The sequence below is a fragment of the Pelodiscus sinensis genome, chromosome 16 (genome assembly GCF_049634645.1).
Source record: "Pelodiscus sinensis isolate JC-2024 chromosome 16, ASM4963464v1, whole genome shotgun sequence".
NCBI classification, from domain to species: Eukaryota; Metazoa; Chordata; order Testudines; family Trionychidae; genus Pelodiscus; species Pelodiscus sinensis.
Window position 1 is genome coordinate 10,961,679 of NC_134726.1, and position 25,517 is coordinate 10,987,195.

Sequence of the window (25,517 nt, forward strand, 5' to 3'; positions counted from 1 at the left end):
CGTGGGAGATAACTGGTCAGACAGGTTCGAAGCCCCCTTGCATAATGACTCATCCCCTGCCCTGCTGGGCCGTGCTACAGACAGGGGAGGTCACCCACAGCCCACTGCCCAGCATAGCAACCAGCAAGGTACCCCCACCACTATGTCACAGTTATACATCACTCCTGATGTAACAGGTTGCCACCCTCTGTTACCTAGTTAACACCTCTTACCTCACAGAACAGGGGTTTACTTACTATCCATCATGCTGTCAACTCTGACCTGGTCCTCAACTAAGGTCAGTATGTACATTATCTGTGGATATGCGGGAGGTACCAAGATGTTTCTTAATGAGTTGTTCTGTTACGACCCTTCTAGAACATGCTTACCGCCTGTTCCTGGTATCTTTTGGTGTTCTTTATGCTTGACCTGGCTTATACTATTTTTCTTTAGCCAAGCCTCTTTCCTGCTTGCAGTTCCACTGAGTCAAAAATCTTGCTCACTAGATTTCAGGCCTGCTAATTTTATATTGCAGACCCATAACTTACTACAACTTCAAGAAATGGTTAGATTTGTCAAGGGATTGTGGTTCATTCTGCAAAATTTTAAGTCTACAATCAAGACCAAGTTGTCATATCTTCTGAGCTGTTCAGCAGCTTTTGACTCAAGGTAATCACATTTCTAATAGTGAAGTAAATGAGACACCCAGGCACACACGTTCAGTGTTATCCTAGTTATTTTATTTACAATATGTACAGTTCCTACAGAACATAGTTTCTATCAGAAGGATACTAGATAGCAAAAACACAGCACACCTTAGATCTACAAAGTGTCAACTATAGCCAGCACATAATCCACAGGACACACTGACTGCTCCAAGCCTCAGGACTACAGATTTACATCCCAGCAGTGTCAACTCAGACAGGTGAAGGGCTGAGGTAGATACAGTACACTGAACTCCATGTAGTTTATTATTCACGTGTGTCAACAAAAATTCTGCCATATTTGTATCAGCCAAACCCTTATCACCACTGTTAAGTGTGCTTGTTGCTTGCCACACTCAACTCCAAGATGTGACAATTTCATTGGTGCAGTATGAATGCAGTAGGTAAACACTCTGGGATCCTTTGGAATGAAAAACACTACACAAATATACAGTAGTATTTTTTCTATTTTCATAGCAGGAATTTAGGCTGCCCATTATAACAATGTGGTCCTGTGCTTACCTTGTTTTACTACAGTAATTTAATGCAGGCTACTATTTAGCTTATGAGTCAAAATACAAACTGAAAAGTGAAACCATCCTTCTTTTGAAGATTACATCATGTAATTGTAAATTTTTAAAATGAATTTAACAAAGGAGAACACAACTCTGATAAGACCCTATCTTCATTGTGATAGGTATTTCAAATATTCACACCTTCAGAGTCTCTAAACCTTTCCCCATCCCAAATAGCAAGTAACTTGTGCTCCATATCTTCTGAGAAAACCGAGCAGCAGAAAAAGTTGGAAGGAACAATGCTTTACATATGGGGGTCCTTTCCAAGCTGATGCACATGATAGTGCAGCTATTAAACTATAGATCTGGTATTAAAAGGCACCAAGAGCTTACTGTTGTAAAAATGAAATGGGGTTTTTATTACTTGAGCTATCTACTGAAACAGGCCAAGATCCACGATACTCTGTGTGACTCTGAAGGCTCAGTGACTATCCAGAGAAGCTACCCGATCAGTTACATCCAAAATATATTGTGTCCATTACTTCTGGACATCACAACTTACTTTTGAGTACAAACCCTGATATTTACTGATGGTCTAAAGAATAACCTGCACACTTTATAAGCACCAGTTGCCCTGGACTGCAGCACAACTTGGCCAGTTAACACAAATATAAATCAAAGGAAATCTTTATTCACTCTAGCCATGCTATTTAAACCATTTTATCCACCTGAAACAGATTAACCAGAGGACAAAATTAATATAAACTTGGGTTTACCTTGATTGGAAATAAACATAATCAAAGCAACACAACATATAATTACAAAAAAAAAATCCCCCACCGCACGGATAGTTAAAACTGGAAGCAGGACATTAAATTAAGTTTAAAACTGGAATAGAGGAGGAGGAACCCACTATAGATTTAGTTAAAAAACAAACACTCCTGCTGTTTTTTATAACAACCATAATCAATCTCAGAAAATATTGTAAAGGTCGTCACATATATATAACCCCTATTAAATGTTTATTGATATGTCTGATGAAAGTAAGCATCTAAGAATGCTTTTGATTATGAACACAGGGAACACATTACAGCAAAAATCTATAAATCTATTGAGAGCTTACCTTTAGAGACTCCAGATTTTACTTTACACCATTTATAATATTAGATTTGAGAATCTAGACCACAAAAAATTTGTTTTTACAAGGCAGGCAGAGTCAAGTTTACTACAAAGACTCTACTACGGCTTTACAAACAAACTAGTAAAATAATTTTTTATTCATCTTATCTGTACATGGCATCCCTCTTGGAAAACCTTTCATTTCCCAAGCTTGAAAATTAGAGGCAAAACATCAAGAAAAGAAACAAAACCAAAAGGAATCACAAAACAAAACAATCCCTCCCAGACCACTCCCAAATCCAAAAACCAACTAAACCCAGGGTTATACAGTGGCAACACCGAAACAAAACAAAACAAAACAAACCCAAACAACAACACCCTTCCCTCCCCCCCCCCCCCCCCCCCCCAAAAAAAACAACCTCCATCTTCCCCCCACCCTCCATCTCAGTAAAGCCAGGTTATATATACATTTCCCAAACTGTACTTCCAGGGAGAGTAGAAATCTTCTTCAACCTCCACGTCATCACTCATTGAAGTAAAATTTTATAGAAAATTTTATTCAACATACAACATTTTCCAGCAAAAAAGGCAATATACAGGAAGAGGAGTTGTACACTGCAGCTACAGAAACAAAAAGTACTGGAAAAGAATGTAAAATTAAAAGTGTGGATTGCTGATTCTATTTGTACTGCACTCAAAACTAGACACTCAGCTGGCATTAGCTCCAAAATAAAAGGAAGCAGTCTGGGGACTGAAATAAAACTACACACAATGAATATCAACATCAGTGAAATTCACTTGCAGACTCACCCAACAAAATTAACCTCCAAGTGTTAAATTGTACATGTTCATTAAATATACAATTTTATTTTTTCTTTCTTTTTTTTCTCTCTCTCTTTTTTTTTTTTTTTAACAAAGTCAACAGCTTACTAAACACTAGTGAGCATGCCCTCTGTGCTAAAAGGCTATTTCTTGTGTTTTTTCCCCCATTTCTTCCCATGTTAACTAAATTCATTATATTTATAATCCTTTCACCTGCTTTTGCCAACTCTGAGTGTCATTCTATTTGTCAAAAGGCAGCATAGTAAACCTTAATGGTATTTATCAATGTTTTTAAATGTAATAAAAATACCCAAATATCTTTTAGGACCCAGAGCATCCACTTGGCAAAATGGGATGCAAGGTAGTGACTGAATAACATAGGAACTAGTTTATTAAAAAAGGATCCTATGAAGCTGGAGGAGACAAAAATCCCGAATAAGTGCCAACAATGTACACATTGAAGTAGAGATTGCTATTTATTGATGATGTGAGTTTTTTGCATTTACAAATGCACAAAAATGTCATTTAAAGTATAACTGAAGGAAATAAATCTGATGTGAGTCTAAACATAAGACTTACTAGCTGCAGTGATGGGAAATACCACACCAGGAAGAGCAGCCAGCCAGCTTATGCCATCTATAAACGTACTACAGACAAATATTTTGCCAATGTTGACTGTTCTACTAAACTCTTCCCTCATTATGCTGACAATTGCCTTGTATTACGTTTACCATAAAATAACTCTCATTGGCATCCAAGCTTTATAAAAACACCTTCATTTTGCTCAAAAAGGGCAGTCAATAGATACAGAGAAGCCAAACTGAACAGCCTCAACAAAATAAAATTAACATCAGCAGCAAATCCTCTTGCTGAAGACTTCAGATATAGTGCACGTGTACCAAAGTTCTACCGTTGTTAAAAAGGTGCACACACACACACACTGATATTCGTCTCTTGCCTTGAACAAACTGGTTGGGTAAGTCAGTTATGGATTTTAATAGCTTTTTCAAGGTAAGTGTAGCGACTTCTCTTTGGGGCTTTATTGAAATGGTCAAGCCCTAGCCATGGCCTTGGATGAGACATGTTGCCTAGAAGAGGGGGGGAAAAAAACAAAGAACTTTTACTTACACAGTAGCAACTTTATATTTCACAAAATATTTGCATGCCCCTTACATGGAATAGCCTGAATCTTACAGTACTGAACAACTCCAAAAAGTCCAACGAACGTTTTCATAGTAATCATAGCATTGCCACTAAACCTATACCGTGTCCTCTTACTTGCATCAACTGACCGCTACTTAGCTGTTGCTGCCACAAGTTTACAGACAATATGATAAAAGGAAAAATTGGTGTGCTGCTTTATGTCCAGGGACAAGTCTGAATGCATCAGCTTTCATAGCTCTCTGAATAAAAGAAATGTTGGGCCTGTTTTGAAAAGGAAAATACTATCTAGCAATACCAAGCATCAGAGGCTGAACTTTATCATGGACATGCGATTTACTTAGGGTTTATCTATACTACTGCTGAAGTCAGTTTAATTTATGCCACTTGGGGATGTAAAAAACCCAGTGAGTGACATAAGTTACATCAACTTAAAGTGATATCTATATTGTGTTAGGTCAGTGGGAAACTCTCTCATTGATGTAGCACATCTTCACCAGATGTCATTCAGCAGCACTGATGCAGCACAGTAACGAAGACAAGCCCTTAGACTTAATATTACACTTGCATCAATTAACTCATTAGCTGGAATTTTTAACGAAATCATGCGACTGACCCCCTGATTTTAGTCACCCAAAACAGTTTACAAACATACTGAAAGCATTGAAAATGCAGGAATTGTGTCAGCTGCGCAATTCAGTATTTTGTGTTGCCAATGACTGCTTTTCATTATGCACTGTACAATCTTTACAGTACTATTTATATATTTCTTACAAATAGAAAAAGGTTTAAACACTGCACTTTGCATAGATTTTCCCGATAGATAAGAGAGAATGTACTTTTTTCTGAGTACAATGGACAGTGCATTACAAAAGACTCTTAAAAAGAGACTTCCCACATCAAGCCATCACTTTCCTCATAATTAAGGACACCATTTTTAATTTAAGTTTGTATGAACTGTGAGTTAATAAGCACTGTTTGTGCTTTTGCTAAACTTTTGGACAAATCACTGTTAACTATGGAAGCTTTTGATTTATGGTAGACTACGATTAACACACTTTTTTTTTTTTTTTAACACAACCACAATTAGATCATTAATAGAAACATGGGTCCTTTAAAAATCTGTAGGTTAGACAACCTCAATTATGCTGGCTGGGTTATACCAGTGTAACAGGAGTACTGCTCCTTGTGTTACCAAAGTGGGAATTGGGTGCAAGTCATCTTCAACCTCCTTGCAGTGGGAGAGAGGGGGAGGAGAAGGACACAGGACTCCATAAAAATGGGCAGCAATGCCAGGGAACATACTGATTCAGTACAACTTATACTGGAGCTCCTGTTGAAAATTCAAATTTTCCTTTTCCTAGTGGAACCCCTAAGAGTTCACCTGGGTAAAGAGTACAGTGCACTGGCTCAACTTCTCTCTGAGCAAGCATAGTGAATGGAGCTCTAAGCATTAGTCAAATAAAGGACACTATGAACAGGGTACACAAACGAGTGTGGATTAGGGCTATGTTTCAGCACAGTAACTCAGCTCAAAGTATATTCACACAGCATCCCTTGACAATGTTCGTTCCTGGTTGATTCCACCTTCATTGAACACTTACTATGGTCTCTACAACAAATGTAAACTCATAAACAAAGTTCCTTGTAAGCTGCAGCTGCACAGCTGTTTTCTGAGCCCCAGACTGAGGTTCAAAACTCCCACAGAGACAAGGAGCTCCACTGACCTGCAGAGGGAGGGGTGTCTAGCTAAGCAGGGGGGAAAGAGGGGTTCAGAGGACAGGGGAGTTTGGAGAGTCCTGTCTGTGCGAGGAGAGAGAGAGGGAGGCAGAAGCAGAAACCCAACACTCTTCTCAAGCCTCCTGTTTTGGGAAAGGGGATGTAAGGGACTGACTGCATGGCGCAGGTAGGGGAAAGAAGGGGTGGGTGGGTGCTGAAATTGGGGTGAAGTGGAGGCAGGGAGCAGTTTGTTTGGGGTACCCTGACTCACTTGCTGCAGTCCCCTCAGTCTGGGCTGGGGGAGGAGGGGGTAAGAGGGGAAAGCAGGCTGTGTGTGCGTGCGCGCGCATGCACACATGCGCATGTACCAGGAGGATATTTGCATGATTACTTTTCAAACAAAGTTTACAAAGGTGTTAATGGCTTAAGGTAAAAAAGAAAGATTCTTTTAACAGAATGCTTGGGGTATTACAGATATCTTAAACTCTGATCTTAATTATTATTTTTTTAATTCTGTGTTACTAATTAATACATAGTAAATTGTATTGCATTAAGGCCAGATCTTTGCTATGTGATAGAGTTCTGGCTCTTATGATTCAGAAGTAGCAAGTTTGAGGTGTAATGCAAGTGTTTTAGAATGAAACATTATTATTTCCCGAATGAGGGATGACTGAATAGCTAAATAATGGCAGAAGAGCTGCTGCAGTTTAAAAGAATTGAGTGAAATCAACCAACTACTTACCAGGTTGGGGCTCAAAATCTTTCAAGTTCACTTCGTACTCATCCTCATTTAGGTACTGGTGTCGACCCATCATTACAATGGCAAACTTAAACTTTAAAAGGAATAAACTGTTAAGATTCTGGATGAAAGTAAAATTCTACAAGTTTTTCAGCTATCTATATTTGGTGTAATAATACAGAAAGAATATTTATCTGGAGTGGCACATATTCCAAACAATAAAGGAGAGAACTTTATGAAGTATTATTTCTAACATTCCCACATAGCACCTTCTTTCCACTCCTCATCCCATAATCTGATGAAAACTCAGTAGCATTTGATTTAAACTCAATGACTTCTCCTCTATTAGGAGAGAAGCTGTTCTTGATTTGATTTTAACAAACAGGGAAGAACTAATTGAAAATTTGGAAATGGAAGGCAGCTTGGGTGAAAGTGATTATGAAATCAGAGTTCATGAGTCTAAGGAATGGTAAAAGGGAAAAAAGAAAAATAAAGACAATGGATTTCAGAAAGGCGGATTTTAGTAAACTCAGAAAGCTGATAGTAAGGGTCCCATGGGAAGCAAGAGTAAGAGGAAAAACAACTGAAGACAGTTGGTAAGTTTTTTAAAAGGACGTTATTAAAAGCCCAAAAGTAAACCATTCCACTGCATAAGAAAGATAGAAAGTATGGCAGGAGACCACTTTGGATCAACTGGGAGAGGCCCATTGCTCAGTGAAGAGGGAGAAACAATAACAGGAAACTTAGAAATGGCAGAGGTGCTTAATAACTTCTTTGTTTCGGTCTTTACCAAGAAGTCTGATGATGAAGGAATGCCTAACATAGTGAATGCTAGTGGAAATATGGTAAGTTTAGAAGTTAAAATAAAAAAAGAACAAGTTAAAAATTACTTAAAGACAGATGTCTGCAAGTCACTAGGGCCTGATGAAAATGCATCCTAAAATACTCAAGGAGCTGATAGAGGAGGTATCTGAGCCTTTAGCAATCATATTTGAAAAATCATGCCCATCTATAAAAAGGGAAATAAGAACAACCCAGGAAACTAGAGACCAGTCAGTTTAACTTCTGTGCCATGGAAAATAATGGAGCAAGTAATCAAGGAATTTATCTGCAAACATCTGGAAGACAATAAGGTGATAGGTAACAACCAGCATGGATTTGTAAAGAACATATCATGTCAAACCAATCTGATAGCTTTCTTTGATAGGTTATCAAGCCTGATGGATAAGAAAGAAACAGTGGATGTGGTATACCTAGACTTTAATAAGACATTTGACAGAGTCTCGCATAACCTTATAAATAAACTAGGTAAATACAACCTACATAAGGGGGGTGCATAGCTGACTGGATAACCGTTCTCAAGAGAGTAGTTGTTAACGGTTCACAATCATGCTGGAAGGGCATAACAAGTGAGATTCCGCAGGGGTCTGTTTTGGGAACCCTGTTCAATATCTTCATCAACCATTTGAATGATGGCATAAGAATATGATAAGAATATGCTTATTAAGTTTGCAGATAATACCAAGCTGGGAAGGGTTGCAACTGCTTTCGAGGACAGGGCCAAAATTCTAAAAGATCTGGACAAACTGGAGAATGGTCTGAGGTAAATAGGATGAAGTTTAATAAGGATAAATGCAAACTACTCCACTTAAAAAGGAACAATCAGTTTCACACACACAGAATGGGAAGGAGTACCTCAGAAAGGGATTTAGGGGGTCATAGTGGACCACAAGCTAAATATGAGTCATCAGTGTGATGCTGTTACAAAAAAAGCGAACATGATTCTAGGATGCATTAACAGGAGTGTTGTGAGCAAGACACGAGAAGTCATTCTTCCGCTCTATTCTGCACTGATTAGGCCTCAATTGGAGTACGGTATCCAGTTCTGGGCACCACATTTCCAGAAAGGTGTGGAGAAATTGGAGAAGGTCCAGAGAAGAGCAACAAAAATGACTAAAGGTCCAGAAAACATGACCTATGAGGGAAGACTGAAAGAACTGGGCTTGTTTAGTTGACAAAAGAGATGACAGAGGGGATATGATAGCGGTTTTCAAGTGTCTAAAAGGGTGTTATAATTTTTCTTCTCCTTGGCCTCTGAGGATAGGACAAAGAGCAATTGGCTTAAATTGGAGCAAGGGAGGCTTAGGTTGGACATTAGGAAAAATTTCCTAAACTGTCAGGGTGGTTAAAATAAATTGCCTAGGGAGGTTGTGGAATCTCCATCACTGGAGATATTTAAGAGCAGGTTGGATAAACATCTACCGGGGATGATCTAGATCGGAGTGGAGAATGATTTTTAAAAGGGGACCAACTTCAGAAATTTCTGAACTAGTCCCAGGCCACGCCGGAAGGGGCGCGACCTCAGGCAGAAGGGGTGGGCAAAGTAGACTTCTTGTGCTTCCCTGATTGGCCTGGGCTAGGAAAGTACGAGAAGTCTTCTCCCTCTCTTTCCTCCGCCGCCTAGAGAAAAATGCCTGTTTTAAAATGGCTGGCATTCCCTCTAGGAGCCTAGCAGAATGAGACCGTATGGCTCTGCCTACCCCCGAGCCAATCAGGGCCTGGGAGTGGTGGAGCACGTGATGTCTCTTCACCACTGCAAGTGTGCGTGGCAGCTAGACACACTCTAGCCCAGGGATGGATCTGGCCCTGACCAATGGATCTGGCCCGTGACCACCCTGCCACTCATCCACCCCCAAGCCAATCAGGCCCTGAGGGCGGGGAGCGTTCAAAGCTTCTCCTCCACTGTCAAAGGCACGTGGAAGCTAGAGATAAACACTGGTTGTTTTGAAACATCCACCGTGTTTGTCTAGCCACTGCACGCTCTTACAGGGTCAAGGAGACTTTGTGCGCTCCCCCGCCCCCAGGTCCTGATTAGCCTGGGGGTGGGAGAGCAGCAGGGCGGCTGTGGGCCAGATCCACCGGCTTGGCGGGCTGGATCTGGCCCATGAATGTCCCTTTGCCAACCCAGATCTACATGGTGCTTGGTCCTACAATGAGGGCAGGGGACTGGACTTGATGATCTCTTGAGATCCCTTCCAGTTCTAGTATTCTATGATTCTACAGTAAAACTGCAATTCTATATTTCTTAAGTACATTGAATTAGAGCTTTTTTATTTTGAACTCAGGATGAATAAACTGCCATATGAACTCTCCACAACATGACATTACCTTTTCAAATTCTTTTTCTTGGATGTCCAGCATTGTTTGAATTCGCTTCATCACCTCTCTGAAGTGTTCACCCTAATAATTTTTAACAGTAGATTTTAACAAAATAATTTAAATCACCAATATTATAAAGAGAAATTGGATAGAGACTGTTGTGATTTTCCTGACAAATCCTGCACTCAAGTACAATTACATAAATCAAGACTACTCAACACATGGCCCGTGGTTTGCATGCAGCCCTTGGCTTGTTTGTTTGCAGCCCATGTGTGATTTGTGTTTACGTGGGACTCAACATGTGGCATGCAGGTGGGATCTTTTGAACATGGCCTCTACTGGGAACATACTCCACAACAGTGAGTCAATATAATGGTCTTCTGTTGATATGTGTTTTAGTAGTTAAATATCCGGACTATCATTGCTCATTAAAAGTGCTGTCATATGGGTGGAAATCAGGTAAATACTGCATTTTATTAATAACAGCAGAACTGACTTAAATGGGGCCTGCGTATTGTGTAGACTTGCCTTAATCTTTGTATTCATGCCTGTCAGTGTGAAAGAAGTTATTTGCATATATATTTGCATGTACATGCAACCACACTTAAGTTGTGACCCTTGGCATGTGCTGTATCATTGTGGCCCCCGGGGCTTCCAAAGTTGAGTAGCCCTGACATAAATTATTCAATGACTTGCAGAAATTATAGAAATTTCAGTAATGAAAATCTCCATTTTTCAGTTCACACTGGGTCATCATTGGGTTGTATGCAAATTACTCCTAATCTGATTGAATACTCACTTGCATAATTTTTTACATATGTATAAATCTGGCAAAGGCCAGGATACAAAGTGAGATGTGTAGTAACAAGAAAACTAGTGGTTGAAAAAAATCTTCTCTAGCACTTTATCATTTTAAATCCATATACTATAACTTGTAAATCTCTATCCTCGGTTACTTAATTTCAAAGATAATGGTATCTCCGCTTTGCATTATTTTATAAACCCACAAAAGACGATGTAACTGGAAAAACACCAAAAAGAAAATACTCAATCAAAAGTCAGTCATTAAGAGGAGGAAAAAATGAAAACAAGTGGTCTTCCTTAAGTACTCAAGGTTTATTTGTCACGGATCACAAATATGAATGCACACAGCTAGTCTCTTTAAAATGTGGGGCAATACACATAGTTTTATGTTCGAGAATTTTAGAAAATGAGATTGGCAAGTGAAAGCAAACAAAAAGATGTTAATTTCCAAAATTCTAACCTAATTGTTTTCAGTCTTAAAGTGTTTCATTGTCCTTCAAGATAACTCTTGATTGTAGGACAAGAACTACGGAGAATAATTTTAACTTCTAATGATAGGACAAGAAGCAATGGGCTTAAACAGCAGCAAGGTAAATTTAGATTGGACATTAATAAAAACTTTGTCAAGGTGGTTAAGCTCTGAAATAAATTGCCTAGGGAGGTTGTGGAAATTCCATCATTGGAGATTTTTTAAGAGCAGGTTAGACTGTTAGGGATGGTCTATATGGTGCTTGGTCCTGTCATGAAAATGTGGGACTAAGCTTGATGACCCCTCAAGGTTTTTTCCAGTTCTATGATTCTATAAAGTGTATGCTAAGTGTTAAAAATAAGCCATTTTAGTTCAGAGCTTATGAAGCTACATTCTAATGAGGCTCGTACAAAGTGAAAAGTACTCATTTTTCAAGTCATCGCTTAAAAAAAGGACACACAAAATCTTCATATCAGCCACCTCCCCCCCAAAAAATCTTTAGGCAAGCAACAAAACAAATCATGAGAAATTTCAAGCCACAAGGAATATTTTAATTACAAATTGGGCCTAAAAGTCCCAACTCATTATGTGTGGCAGTACACACACAGAGGAAGGTAGTCACTGTCTTAGAGACACTTCAGGCTAAAAAGAGACAAGACAATATTACAAATATTACATATTAAATTTAAATATATAATACTAAAGTAACCAGAGGCAAGAGAGGAAATTGCTCGGTTTCTACATATAGGGAACTAAGGCCCAAAGATGCTAAATAATTTGATCAGGGATCACACTGGGAGTCTGTGGAGAAAACAAGGAATGCTGAAATCAAGTTCATTGACTTAGGCTACATCTCTACACTACAGCAGAAAGTCAACTTAAGATACACAATTCCAGTTGTGTGAATAATGTAGCTAAAATCAATGTATCATAAGTAGAGTTACCATGGGGTCTACAGCGTGGTGGGGAGTGGATTGTCAATAGGAGAAGCTCTGCCATTGACTTCCCTTACTCTTTTCATCCACTGTATAGTAACAGGGTCAATTTGGAGAGCAATCTGTGGTTCATTTGGCAGGTCTTCACTCTACCTGCTAAATAGGAATGCTGATGGATCGATCTCTGGGTATCGATCCCCATGATAGTGTAGATATAGTCTCGGACACAAAACCACTATTCCATTTGAATTTTCCTCTGTAAGTCAGGACGGACAGAAAACAAATTTGAGACTAGAATGGTTCTAAAAAGCATTACTAAAGAAGCGATGCTTTAATACATAGACACCTATCACAAATTCATTCATATAGGAAAAGAAATGTTATGCAAATGCCACACAGGGGAATAACAAAAACATGCTGTACCTGGTGTATCCTCAGCAAGAATGGAATTCCAAATGTCCCAAAAACCTCTTTGTGGAAATGTGCTACTGTAATTAGCATCTCATTTTCCTTATCTATATCTACCTGGTCCAGAGGGATTTCCTATATTAACATGTAAAAGCGGTGATCATAATGAATTAAAAATGCTATCATGCACATTAATGTTAAGTATGTGAAAGCATAACTAATGGTCTTTACATAATGAACAATTTGATCCAAGTAATTAAAAGCTAAAAGAGTTTCTTGTTTGCAAAACATCATTTAGAAAAGTCTTCTTTGTCAGAATGTCAGAGATGAGGAGAGAACTTTTCCCATAGAAGTTAAATTCCTTCTACAGAATGCCTAACAAAGACCAAGAATTGTAGGACCACTGTAGCAAGATACTTCACATTTACATGCTGAAAGAGGTCCTTTCTTTTTATTATTGCCTCTGAAAATCGCTTTTGTTTGTCATGATAGAAATGGCCCCTTTTCTAATGGATCTCCATTATTTGCCATTTTTCTTTAACTGACAGCTGAAGGCAGGAGTCCTCAGGAGCACTGATTTACTCATGAACTGTTTGTAAGTGGTTGCCAGAGTAATAACACAATGTGTTCTTTCCCTTTTCTTAGCAATACAAATTTGAATTGACAATTTAATATTATCTTCAACTTAATTAAAAGTTCTGAAGTACATGAAGTTTTGAATGCTTACATTATTTAAAGTAAAATTGTAAATCTTGAGAAAAGTCATATCCTATCTAATCTGACTTTAAAATATAACCTTAATTAAGAAGGGAATAAAATATGCAGTAACAGTCTTACAACTTGGAAAGTAGAGCCTAAATATAAAAATATACAGCACGAGTTCCTATGTCAATCTTGGAATTACAGCTGATGAGGAAATTTCGACATAGAAATTTCGCACATGTGCTAAGCTTTCATTTCCTGTTATATCATTTGAACATAAAACTTTAAAAGTGGAATTGTTACAAGCTCAAGAAATTCAAGCTATTCTGAAGTGAAGAGAAACCAGCTTCTGTTATTTTAAGAGGGAATGTCTTTTTTAAAAAATGCCAGTTATCTAGGTCAGTCAAATTTGGGACCATCTGTGCGTCAGATTCTAAGGATTGCCATTTGGAGAACATAGCCCTCTCAAAGCAAGTTTCTCATAATTCTTTAAAAAAATCCCATAAAACATTTACCTCTATTCGAAATGTTCGACTTGTAGCTGGTGATAAACACTCTAACAGCTCATCTTCCTGATGAACACCAATTATTTTGTAGCTTACAATTTCTAGAAGCCTTACAACCAAAATGAAAAGAAAAAGAATTAAAAATCAATGCAAAGTGCATCTACCAAATCTTTAGCATATTACTATATCTAGAATTAAATATTAATACAGAATAATTATTTTAAAATAATTATTTAAATGGACTAATTCCACTACTGTGGAATAATTGAGCAATAGATTCAGTACTGAAGAGTCAATGTATCTGTAGCATAAGTCAACAGATGTTAATTTAAATTATCTTCTCAAGTCTCTCCAGTTATATGACAATCTTTGTGCTCCAAAAAAATAATAGCATGAACAGTCGGAAAATGTAATAAATCACTGTAATTTGTCTGAATATGCAGGTAAAAATCAATGCATGTTAAGCTTCGCTAAGATTTAGTTCCAGGAATTGAATTTAAGCTCATATGTATACAGGCAGTCCCCGAGTTACGCGGATCCGACTTATGTCGGATCCGCAGTTACAAACGGGGCCCGTCTCCCTGGTCTCCAGCAGACCAGGGAGAGGAAGCAAAGCGGCGGAGCACGCGGGCAGCGGACAGCCCAGACGCGTCTGGGCTGTCCGCTGCCCGCGTGTTCCGCCGCTTTGTTCCCTGTCCCCCTGGTCTGCAGACCAGGGAGACGGGGAGCAAAGCAGAGCAAAGCCGCGGAGCCCGAGGGCAGCAGGACAGCCACGGCGCATCTGGGCTGTCCCGCTGCCCCCGTGCTCCGCGGCTTTGCTCTGGACGCCTGTGGTACAGCTGGGGCGCTGCCGGTTGGTCCCGTAGAGCCGCTCTGGGCGCTACTGGACCAACCTGGCAGCACCCCAGATGCTCTGCCCCAGGCATCCTGATTCAGCCACTGCTGGTCAGTTTCAGCAGCGGCTGAATCAGGACGCCTGGGGCAGAGCAGCTTGGGTGCTGCTGGGTTGGTCCAGTAGCGCCGAGGAGCGGTGGCGCTACTGGACCAACCCAGCAACACCCCAGCTGCTCTGCCCCAGGCGTCCAGATTCAGCCGCTGCTGAAACTGACCAGTGGCTGACTACAGGAAGCCCCTGCTCCGGGCTTCCTGGAATCAGCCGCTGATCAGTTTCAGCAGCAGCTGAATCTGGACGCCAGTTCCGACTTACATACAGATTCAACTTAAGAACAAACCTACAGTCCCTATCTTGTACGTAACCCGGGGACTGCCTGTAGTTGCAGATATTCAAAAAACTAAGAGTTTAAAGCTATTAACTTTTTAAACTCACAGTGACCGACAATGTTAATTTGCATTTGATTTTTTATTGTAACGCAAAGCATTTTTCATTTAGGTGAAACTGACACCATCATATCCACTGATCTATATTTTAAAATTACTGTTTTCTAGTTACCTTTTCTACTTACCTTAGTTTTCCTGACCCTCTCTCACAGAGTTCTACTGCTTTTTTACATTCTTCTAACAGGTCCCGTACACACCCATGTTTATCTGGATATAGTGTTATTTCCTTTACAATACAATATTTAAAATGAAACAACCAGTGATTAGAGAAGCTGAAACCAACGCACAGAAAACACTGAAATCTGACTTATTAGACCAGCAGCCCTGTCAGTACACCAGGGCTCCTGTAGATCCCGCCGGTCTAGTGGCAGCCCCACCAGGGCTCTCGGTGGCCCTGCTAACCTCTCAGCAGCCTTGCCGGAGCTCCCCACTGGATTTGGCCTCCACTGCCCCATGAGGTCTGCCCCCTCTACTGGCTACCCTGCCTCGCTGCCTGCGAGCTCTGCTGCCCTGATAGCCCCACTGGCTAACTCTGTGCCAAGCCACTGGTAACCTCTGCTGCTCGGGCTCACTGCTGCTTGGGCTCTCTGGACCACAGATGTTGCAAGACCAGAGAGTCCTGGACCACAGAGGTTCAGCTGTACTATGAAAGCCACATAACTATTTCAGGACACTAACCAGAAAGCAATGGATGCAACTTTGCTTCTTAATGGAAATTTCAAAGACTAAATTTCAATTACTAAAAATATGTAACAAATTTTATGCTGCTAATGTAGTCGTTAAAGGTCAAAACATTATATTATAAATGTCAACCTTACATATTATCACAATATTATCCAAAGATTTACAAGAAAAGAAATTACAATGAATTCAAGTAACTAAACTGGTAACGAAAATTGTACTAACCTCTTCCCTAAATTGGTTATTTAGCCATATGCACTTAAAACTTCTCCTGTTTTCAAAGTCAGTGATTTTCATTTTAAGCTAGAAAAAACAGATACATTTTAGACATACTTTGCGAAGGGAACAAGAGCACAAAAGCACAGTGGTATAAATATGGACTCATACCTGCTGATAGTAAAGTTTTTTAGGTTGTCTAGGTTTGAAGAACTGCAGGAGATCTCTTAAAGTACCTTCATAATTATGTCTAAGAGGATTGCCTGGGCCATCCCTATAACTATACAAGAAAACACATAAATATCACTTCATAATCCATTGCCACAAAGTAAACTTCTATGCAATGCAAATTTCCTTTCCAGTATTCAAATTTACAAAATTTCACTTTGGTATGAAACTGGAATGGCCGACCTAGATAGTACTACATTCATAGTGCTTTAAGAGAAGATTTTCAAATGCACATAAAAAATTGGGCAGTTTTTTTTTTTTAAAAGTCTCATCTTTATGCAATCACAGATAGACAGTGTTTCTTCCAACACTTGGAAAAGTGCAGCAGTTCCTAAACTTGCTATAGTTTTTACAGACTTAATTTGTAGAGCCATAGGAAAAGTGACAATGGTATAGAATCTATAGAGCAAGTTATTAAATCCAGGTACATGATCCTTAGGGATAAAAAAGGCTATTTAATTTTAAAGGACTATAGCAAGGACTACATTTGCAAGGCGAAGAACTAAGGCCCTGGTCACCAACCTGTCGATCCTGGGGGCCCAACCAGTTGATAGTGAGGCTTTCGGGCCCCTCCCTTGCTGTCCCTCACCCCCGAAGACGAACGCCGCACTGATACTACCTCCAGGGACAATGTGTGGGCTTCCAGCGTGGTGGGAGGGGGAGTTCTGCAACTGCGCAGGCTGCTCTTCCTCCCCACTCCCAACAGCCAGTATGGTACCTAAAACAGTCTGTCGCGTGCTGGGGACTTTGTTCTCCTGTTGCCTTCCTGTGCATGGGGAACGGGGTGGGGGTCCGGGACTGCACCGGCTCTAGCAGCTTGGGCAGTGCATGCTGGAGTGGAGGAGCAAGGCGTGCGCTGCCCAAGCAGTTGGGCTGGCGTGGTCTGGGACTCCACCTCATCCCCGCACAGGAAGGCAGCAGGGGAATAAAGTCCACAGAGCACCAGCTCTAGCTGCTCGGGCAGCACACGCTGCCATGAGGAGTAAGGCGCACACTGACCAAGCAGTTGGGGCTAGTGCGGTCTGGGACACCCGCTCTTCTCACCGCCCCCCGCACAGGAAGGCAGCAGGGGAATAAAGTCTCCAGCATGCTGGCTCCAGCTAGCGTGGCCCGGGACTCCCCCGTTCCCACCCCATGCAGGAAGGCATCAGGCGCGTGACAGACCAGTGTTTCAGGTACCGCACCGCTGTTTGAGGGACGGGGGAGCAGCCTGCACATTTCCTGGGCCTTGGCGCGTAGCTGCAGGATCCCCAGGTACCGGTCCCTGTCCCCTCTCCCCGCCAAGTACCTTACCACAGCACCCTGTCCCCTGCCCCAGCACTCACCGGCACCCTGTCCCAGCACCATGTCCTCTACCCCAGGCCCCTGTCCTGGCACCTGCTTGAACCCTGTCCCCTGTCCCAGCACCCACAAGAACTCTGTCCCTTGCCCCAGCATCCTGTCCCTTGCCCCCACCAGCACAGTTGGGGCCACATTCGTCAGGCTTGAGGTGTTGTATTTTTGTATCTCATTTGTGTGGCCCTGACTGACTTTTCTGTAGGTCAGTGACCCCTGATTCAAAACAGGTTCCCCACCCCTCTCATAAATAAAGACAATGCTGAAATCTTTTGTGTTTGACATAGTATTTTATTTAAAAATGAAGCCTGGCCAACAAGCCCCCAATTGGGGCCAAGCCCTCATCTGGCCACAGCATCATAACATTCCTGTACCCCCTACCCTGACCCCAAATCTAAGCCTATCATACACTGGACCCCCCTGTCCTGAGCCTCTCACATCCCCAAACTCCTGCACCCCTACATCCTCAGTCTTTTGTCACAACACACTTGCACCATTCACACACTGAAAATTTATATCCTGAGCCCATCATACTCCCAACCTCCCTGCCCTGAGCCCCTCATACACCCCAAACCCCTGCATCCTCACATCCACAAGCCTGTGGCTTGCTCAGCATCCCAACCCTTCACCTGACCCCAACACTCCCCAGCCTGGAGCCCCCCTCTCTGAGCCAGCATCCCCTTCTCCGCCTCTTCCTGCATCCAAATTCCCTCCCAGAACTTGCACTTCTCACCCTTTCCCACACCTAAATCCCTCATTCCCACCTCAGAGCCTGCACCTCCTGTCTCAACCCAGTGAGGCTAGACTGCAGGAATTTTTCTGGCAAACATGCTCTTTTGGTAGCCCCTGTATTCCTTGTTCCACAAAGAATGAGGGGGCTTCCAAAAAGAGGGTTTTCTGACATTTGGCCCCGTCTAGATGTAGGTGATGGGCTCGTCCTGGCACTGCAGGTTGGAGATTCTTTAGCTGTGGTTTAGCTGGACCGCACATGCACGAGGCATTGCGTGCCTCTCTCACTGCTTTTGAGTGTGTGCGCTGTCCAGCTACCACCAGTTCCTCCTAATCGAGTCACTCTGAAAGACGTAAAGGAAAGACTCTGAGCGGGGAGGAGGGCGGGTCGTGGAGCACCCATGGGGACACCTTGAACAACTATTGTTACTGCACAAGGTAACTTCCTCTTCTTCTTTAGTAGTGTCCCCGTGAGTGCTCCACTGTAGGTGAGTACTGAGCTGTTGTCTAGCTTTCGAAGGAGGGCTTGGAGTTAGGATGTCTGAACTGTGGACAGCACTGTGGTAGCCAGTGCTAAGTCCCGAACAACTGCGTCTATCGCGAAGGTCATGTCCGAAGACCAGGTTGCCGCTCATCGGATGTCCTGCAAGGGAACACCTTTGAGAAAGGCTGTAGTGGCACCCATCGCCATCGTGGAATGTGTGTGCAGCGAGGTAGATATTGGCTTGTTGCGTATCGAGTAGCAGTGTGTGATGTGTTTTATGATTAATTTGGAGATGCGCTGTGACGATAAAGGCTGGCCTTTGTTTCGGCCGTTTGTGCATAGTAATAGACATTGTGATTGTTGGAGAAGACGGGTTCTCTCCAAACAGAAAGCCAGCACCCTGTGGAACATCCAAGGTGTTTAATCGGGCTTCGCACAGTGAAGCATGCGGTTTGGGATAGAAGGCTGAAAGTATTATGGGCTCATTGATATGAAATTCCGAATTGACTTTTGGTAAGAAGTTAGGGTGGGATCTCAATACAACTCCATGACTGGTAAATACTGTATACGGCGGGATGACCAAAAGGGCGGCCAGTTCCCCTACGCATTGTGCTGATGTAATTGCTAGGAAGAAGACGACTTTCATGGTGAGTATGGCAATATCACAAGTGGCCAGAGGTTCAAAGGGTGGGTACATAAGTGTATCGAGCACGAATTGTAGGTCTCAAAGATAAGGGGGTTTCCTGCACGCAGGATAAAGATTCGTGAAACCCTTTAAAAATCGTTTTGTTATCACGTGGGCAAATATTGAGTAACCCTCGATGGGTTGTCTGAAGGCAGAGATGGCCGAGACGTGGACCCTGACTGATGAAATCATCAGTCTGGAGCACTGCAGGTGTAGTACGTAATCTAGGATACGGTGGATAGGGATGGTCAGTGCACTGAAACTGTTACCACTTTACCAGGAATGAAATCATCGCCAGGAAGGTCTTTTGTGTAGAGTCACGTCTGCTACGTATTAATACCTGTTTTACTTCTTGAGAACAGGTCTTCTCTGCTTGATGGAGCCAGCTAGGAGCCACGCTGTGAGATATAATCAGTCGATCTGGGGATGTGTCATGGATCGCTCCCGCTGTGTCAAGAGATCTGGACGTTCTGGTAAGTGATATGGTCAGCGTAGAGCCATTTGCATTAAAAGAAGGAGCCATGTCTGCCTGGGCCAAAAAGGGGCTATAAGTATAATTGTGGCTTTATCCGTGGCTATCTTTTCCAGTACTCTGGGAAGAAGCGGAATTGGGGGGAAAGGCATAGAGTAGCTGTTGACCCCAATGAAGTAGGAATGTGTCCCCTAGGAAGTTCAGTCCAATTCCTGCCCTGGAGCAGTACTTCGGATATTTCGTTTTGATGTTTGTCGCAAACAAGTCCATAGTGGGGAATCCCCAGCATTGGAAAAGAAGTATGCTACACGCTGGTCGAGTTCCCACTTGTGTTGAAGAAAAAAAACGTCTGCTGAGCGCATTGGCAGTGGTGTTGTCCTTGCCGGGTACATAGGTGGCGATGATCTTGACTTGCTGACGAATGCACCAGTTCCATAGCTTGGTGGCTTCCACACAGAGGGATTTTGATCTGGCGCCACCCTGACGGTTGATGTAATAGACTGTGGCGGTATGGTCGGTAAGGACTTGGACTGTATGGCCACGAATTCTCTGTGAAAACACTTTGTAGGCACTGAATACAGCCCTCAATTCCAGTAGATTGATGTGCTGAAGCACTTCCATCGTCGTCCATTGACCTAGAGCACGTTCTTCTGCACAATGAGCTCCCCATCCTATAAGAGAGTTGTCTGTCGTGATTTGTATGTCGGGTGGCGTCTTGTGAAAGGGAACTCTGGTAAGCATGTTGGTGTGGGACGTCTACCATGTAAGGGACTGTTGCACTATTGGTGGCACCGTTACCTTCTGTGCACATTTTGGCTGCTTGGTCAGTATATTGAGGCTACCCAATGCTGTAGACATCTGAGTCGGAACCTCGCATGTTATACCACATAAGTGGCTGCCGCCATATGAGTCTTAAACAGGTAAGTATGTCGACTCTGAGGCTGACAGATATGGTATGGACTAGGTCTCATATCCTGTTGAACACAGCCAAAAGAAGGTGGTGGTGGTCAGGGACTCCCTCCTCAGAGGGACTGAGCCATCCATCTGCCGCCCGGACCTGCAATCTTGAGAGGTGTGCTGCTTACCGGGAGCTCCAATTCAGGATGTGACTTGAGAGGCTTACAAAACTGATCAAACCTTCGGATCGCTACCCCTTCTTGCTTCTCCATGTGGGAACTAATGATACGGCCAAGAATGACCTTGAACAGGTTGCTGCAGATTATGTAGAGTAGGGAAGAAGGACCAAAGAATTAGGAGCACAAGTGGTGTCGCAGAGATGGCTTTGGTTTTCATCTTCCCTGTTGAAGGGAAAAGACGGGGAAGGGATTGTCGAACTGAGGAAGTAAATGCATGGTTGCACAGGTGGTGTCGCAGAGATGGCTTTGGTTTCTTCGACCATGGGACTCTGTTCTGGGCACAAAGATTGTTAGGAAGAGATGGGATCCACCTACCCAAGAGAGGAAGGAGCATCTTCGTGGGCAGACTCGCAAACCTACTGAGGAGGGCTTTAAACTAGGTTTGTTGGGGGATAGTGACCAAAACCCTGAGAGGAGTGGTGAAGTCAGATACATGCAAAGAGGAAGTCAGAAGAAATGCAAAGAGGAACAAGCAACAAAGGTGGACCCCTGATTCGAATGCAGAGGGTAGGGCAATCAACTGGTTACTTAAGGTGTTTGTACACCAATGCCAGAAGCCTGGGTAACAAACAGGAAGAATTGGAGGCCTTGGCTCAGGCAAAGAACTACCATTTGATTGGGATAATGGAGACTTGGTGGGATGACTCGCATGACTGTCATGGAAGGGTATAAACTGTTCAGGAAGAACAGGCAGGGGAGAAAAGGAGAAGGAGTTGCACTATATGTCAGAGAGCATTATGATTACTCAGAATTCCAGTATACAAGCAGTCCTCGGGTTACATGGATCCGACTTACATCGGATCCCTACTTACAAACGGGGTGAGGCAACCCCGCACTAGCTGCGCTCCGCGTCTTCCTGGTCTGCTGCCTCCCCCCCCCCCCCCCCCCAGCAGACCAGGAAGACGTGGAGCGGCTTTTCTCAGCAGACACCTCAGCTTGAGAATAAAGGACTGAGGGAAGTGAGGTGTGGGAGAATAAAACTGAGCTCTGGAGAAATGTTTGGCTAGAGTTTCCCCTACAATATGTACCAGTTCCGACTTACATACAAATTCAACTTAAGAACAAACCTACAGTCCCTATCTTGTACGTAACCCGGGGACTGCCTGTATAGAGGGAGAAAAGCATGTTGAGAGTCTATGGGTCAAGTTTAGAGCTGTAAGCAACAGCAGTGATGTGGTGGTTGGTGTCCGCAACAGGCCGCCGAATCAAGTGGATGAGGTAGATGGGACTTTCTTCGGACAACTGAGAGAAGTTTCCAGATCACAGACCCTGGTTCTCGTGGGGGAACTTTAATCACCCCGACATCTGTTGGGAAACCAATATGGCAGTACACAGACAATCCAGGAAGTTTTTGGAGAATGTTGGGGATAACTTCTTGGTACACGTGCTCCAGGATCCGACCAGAGGCTGTGTGCAGCTTGACCTGTTGCTCACAAACAGGGAGGAGCTAATAGAGGAAGTAGAGGTGGGTGACAACCTGGGAAGCAGTGATCATGATATGGTAGATTTCAGGATCCTGACCAAAGGAAGAAAAGAGTAGTAAAACACACATCTTGGACTTCAGAAAAGCAGACTTCGACTCCCTCAGAGACCTGATGGGCAGAATCCCCTGGGATGCTAACTTGAAGGGGGAAGGAGCCCACGAGAGCTGGCAGTATTTTAAAGAAGCCTTATGGAAGGCCTTATGGAAGGCACAGAAAGAAACTATTCCAATACGTAGCAAGAGAAGCAAATATGATAGGAGACCAGATAGGCTTACTGGGGAAATCCTTGGTGAACTTAAGCACAAAAAGGGAGCTTACAAAAAGTGGAAACTTGGACATATAACTAGGGAGGGGTATAAATGTATAGCTTGAGAATGCATGGGAGATATCAGGAAGGCGAAAGCGCAATTGGAATTGCAACTCACAAGGGATGTGGAGAATAACAAGAAAGGTTTCTACAGGCATGTTAGCAAGAAGAAGGTGATCAGAGGGAGTGTAGGGCCCCCTAATGGATGTGGGAGGTAACATAGGATATGTCTAGACTACGTGGCTCTGTCGACGGAGCTATGTAGATGAGTTTACTAGACATAGGAAAATGAAGCCATGATTTAAATAATTTCTGCTTCATTTACATCAAAATGGCCACCGCACTGTGCCAATCAGCCATTTGGTGGCACAGCGGGGCAGTCTGGACGCTCCGCAGTCGACAACGGAAGCCTTTGTCAACAGCTCTGGTAAACCTCATTTCACAAGGCATAACAGAGAGATTGACCGCGGAGTGTCCAGATTGCCTCACAGTGCCGCCAAACAGTTGATCAGCGCAGCGCAGCGGCCATTTTGATGTAAATAAAGCGGTGATTATTTAAATCACCGCTTCATTTTCCTATGTCTAGTAAACTCATCTACATGGCTCCGTCGATGGAGCCATGCAGTCTAGACATACCATTAGTGACAGATGATGTGGGGAAAGCTGAAGTACTTAATGCTTTCTTTGCCTCTGTCTTCACCGACAAGGTCAGCTCCCAGACTAATGCACTAAGTGATGCAATATGGGATGAAGGTGGACAGCCCTTGGTGGGGAAAGAACAGGTTAGGAACTATTTAGAAAAGCTAAACGTACACAAATCCATGGGTTCAGACTTAATACATCTGAGGGTACTGAGGGAGTTTGCAAATGTCACTGAAGAGCCTTTGGCCATTATATTTGAAAAGTCATGGAGATCAGGAGAGATCCCGGGTGATTGGAAAAAGGCAAATGTAGTGCCCATCTTTAAGAAGGGGAAGAAGGATGATCTAGGGAACTATAGGCCTGTCTGTCTTACCTCAGTCCCTGGAAAAATCATGGAGGGGATCACCAAGAAATCCATTTGAAAGCACTTAGAAGAGGGGAAGGTGATCAATAATAATCATCATGGACTCATGAAGGGCAAGTTGTGCCTGACCAATCTGATTAGCTTCAATGATGAGATAACTGGCTCTGTGGATATGGGGAAGTCAGTGGATGTGATATACCTTGACTTTAGCAAAGCTTTTGATACAGTCTCCCACAATATTCTTGCCAGCAATTTAAGGGAATGTGAATTGGATAAATGGACAGTAAGATGGATAGAAAGCTGGCAAGCATGTCGGGCCCAGCGGGTAGTGATCAATGGCTCGATATCAGGATGGTGGTCGGTTTCTAGCGAAGTGCCCCAAGGTTCAGTTATGGGACCAGTTTTGTTCAACATCTTTATTAATGACCTGGATGAGGGTATGGATTGCACCCTCAGCAAGTTTGCGGATGACACTAAGCTAGGGGGAGAAGTAGATACGCTGGAGGGCAGGAATAGAGTCCAGAGTGACTTAGACACATTGGAGGATTGGGCCACAAAAAATCTGATGAGGTTCAACAAGGACAAGTGTAGAGTCATGCACTTGGGACGGAAGAATCTCAAGCATTGTTACAGGCTGGGGACCGACTGGCTAAGTAGCAGTTCTGTAGAAAAGGACCTGGGGATTATAGTGGATGAGAAGGTGGACATGACTCAACAGTGTGCCCTTGTAGCCAAGAAGGCTAGTGGCATATTAGGTTGCATTAAGAGGAGCATTGCCAGTCGATGCCAAGATATGATTATTCCTCTTTACTCGGCTCTGGTGAGGCCACATCTGGAGTACTGTGTCCAGTTCTGGGCCCCCAATTACAGGAAGGTTGTGGATGCATTGGAGAGGGTCCAGTGGAGAGCAACCAAAATGATTCGGGGGCTGGAGCAGCCTCTATGAGGAGAGGCTGAGGGAGTTGGGTCTATTTAGTCTGCAGAAGCGAAGAGCGAGGGGGGACTGGATAGCAGCCTTCAACTTCCTGAAGAGAGGTTCTAAAGAAGATGGAGAAAAGCTGTTCACAGTAGTGATGGATGGCAGAAAAAGGAACAACAGTCTCAAGCTGCGGTGGGAGAGATCCAGGATGGATATTAGGAAAAACTATTTCACTAGGAGAATGGTTAAGCACTGGAATGGGTTGAAGACTTCCTCGACAGAAGGCAGCGATTTATCCTCCGAGCACGGCAGGCGGAAGAGCCAGAGGGGGGCAGTACGGGACCAGGAAGAGAACTGGCAGCATGTAACTTCTAGAAGGGGAAAAAGGCCAGCATGGGAATCCCCCAATGCTATAGAGGTAAGTAATCGCTTTCAAGCTCTCTCCACAGGCTCTGCAGTGGTGAATGCTTTGGGAGAGACCTCACAAAGAAGAAACCACAAGGGAACACCGTATACTGAAAGGCATGGGATGCGTAGTCCTAGGGATGGGTGTTCCACAACCACCCGCCTCCAAAAGAAGACGACAGGTGGTGGTGGTCGGGGACTCCCTCCTAAGAGGGACTGGGCCATCCATCTGCTCTCCGGACCTGGAATCTCAAGATGTGTGCTGCTTACTGGGAGCTCGAATTCAGGATGTGACTGAGAGGCTTACCAAACTGATCAAACCTTCAGATTGCTACCCTTTCCTGCTTCTCC

At 43.1% G+C, this 25,517-nt stretch overlaps 1 protein-coding gene and 1 long non-coding RNA gene across 6 annotated transcripts in view; one reads left to right on the top strand and one right to left on the bottom strand.

The window, feature by feature from the left end:
* Positions 1 to 249: 249 nt before the first annotated feature.
* LOC142818580 (uncharacterized) overlaps positions 250 to 25,517 on the top strand; it is a 29,064-nt gene continuing 3,796 nt past the window's right edge. Inside the window, exons 1-2 of one of the 2 annotated variants that reach the window (XR_012896114.1) lie at positions 250 to 277; positions 19,800 to 19,910. This is a non-coding gene — a long non-coding RNA (uncharacterized LOC142818580). Of the gene's footprint in view, positions 278 to 516; positions 649 to 19,799; positions 19,911 to 25,517 lie in introns of those variants that run through there. The other variant, XR_012896115.1, reaches the window with a different exon arrangement.
* Positions 2,854 to 25,517, bottom strand: part of USP7 (ubiquitin specific peptidase 7) — a 221,725-nt gene continuing 199,061 nt past the window's right edge. For all 4 annotated transcript variants that reach the window (XM_075899282.1, XM_006124597.3, XM_025185416.2 and 1 more), the window contains 8 exons: positions 16,148 to 16,256; positions 15,986 to 16,063; positions 15,205 to 15,305; positions 13,751 to 13,850; positions 12,549 to 12,668; positions 9,927 to 9,998; positions 6,762 to 6,852; positions 2,854 to 4,227 (listed from right to left, as the gene is read on the bottom strand). In XM_075899282.1, the coding sequence (XP_075755397.1) occupies positions 4,121 to 4,227; positions 6,762 to 6,852; positions 9,927 to 9,998; positions 12,549 to 12,668; positions 13,751 to 13,850; positions 15,205 to 15,305; positions 15,986 to 16,063; positions 16,148 to 16,256 (778 nt within the window). In that variant the 3' untranslated portion in view covers positions 2,854 to 4,120. The remainder of the gene's footprint in view (positions 4,228 to 6,761; positions 6,853 to 9,926; positions 9,999 to 12,548; positions 12,669 to 13,750; positions 13,851 to 15,204; positions 15,306 to 15,985; positions 16,064 to 16,147; positions 16,257 to 25,517) is intronic.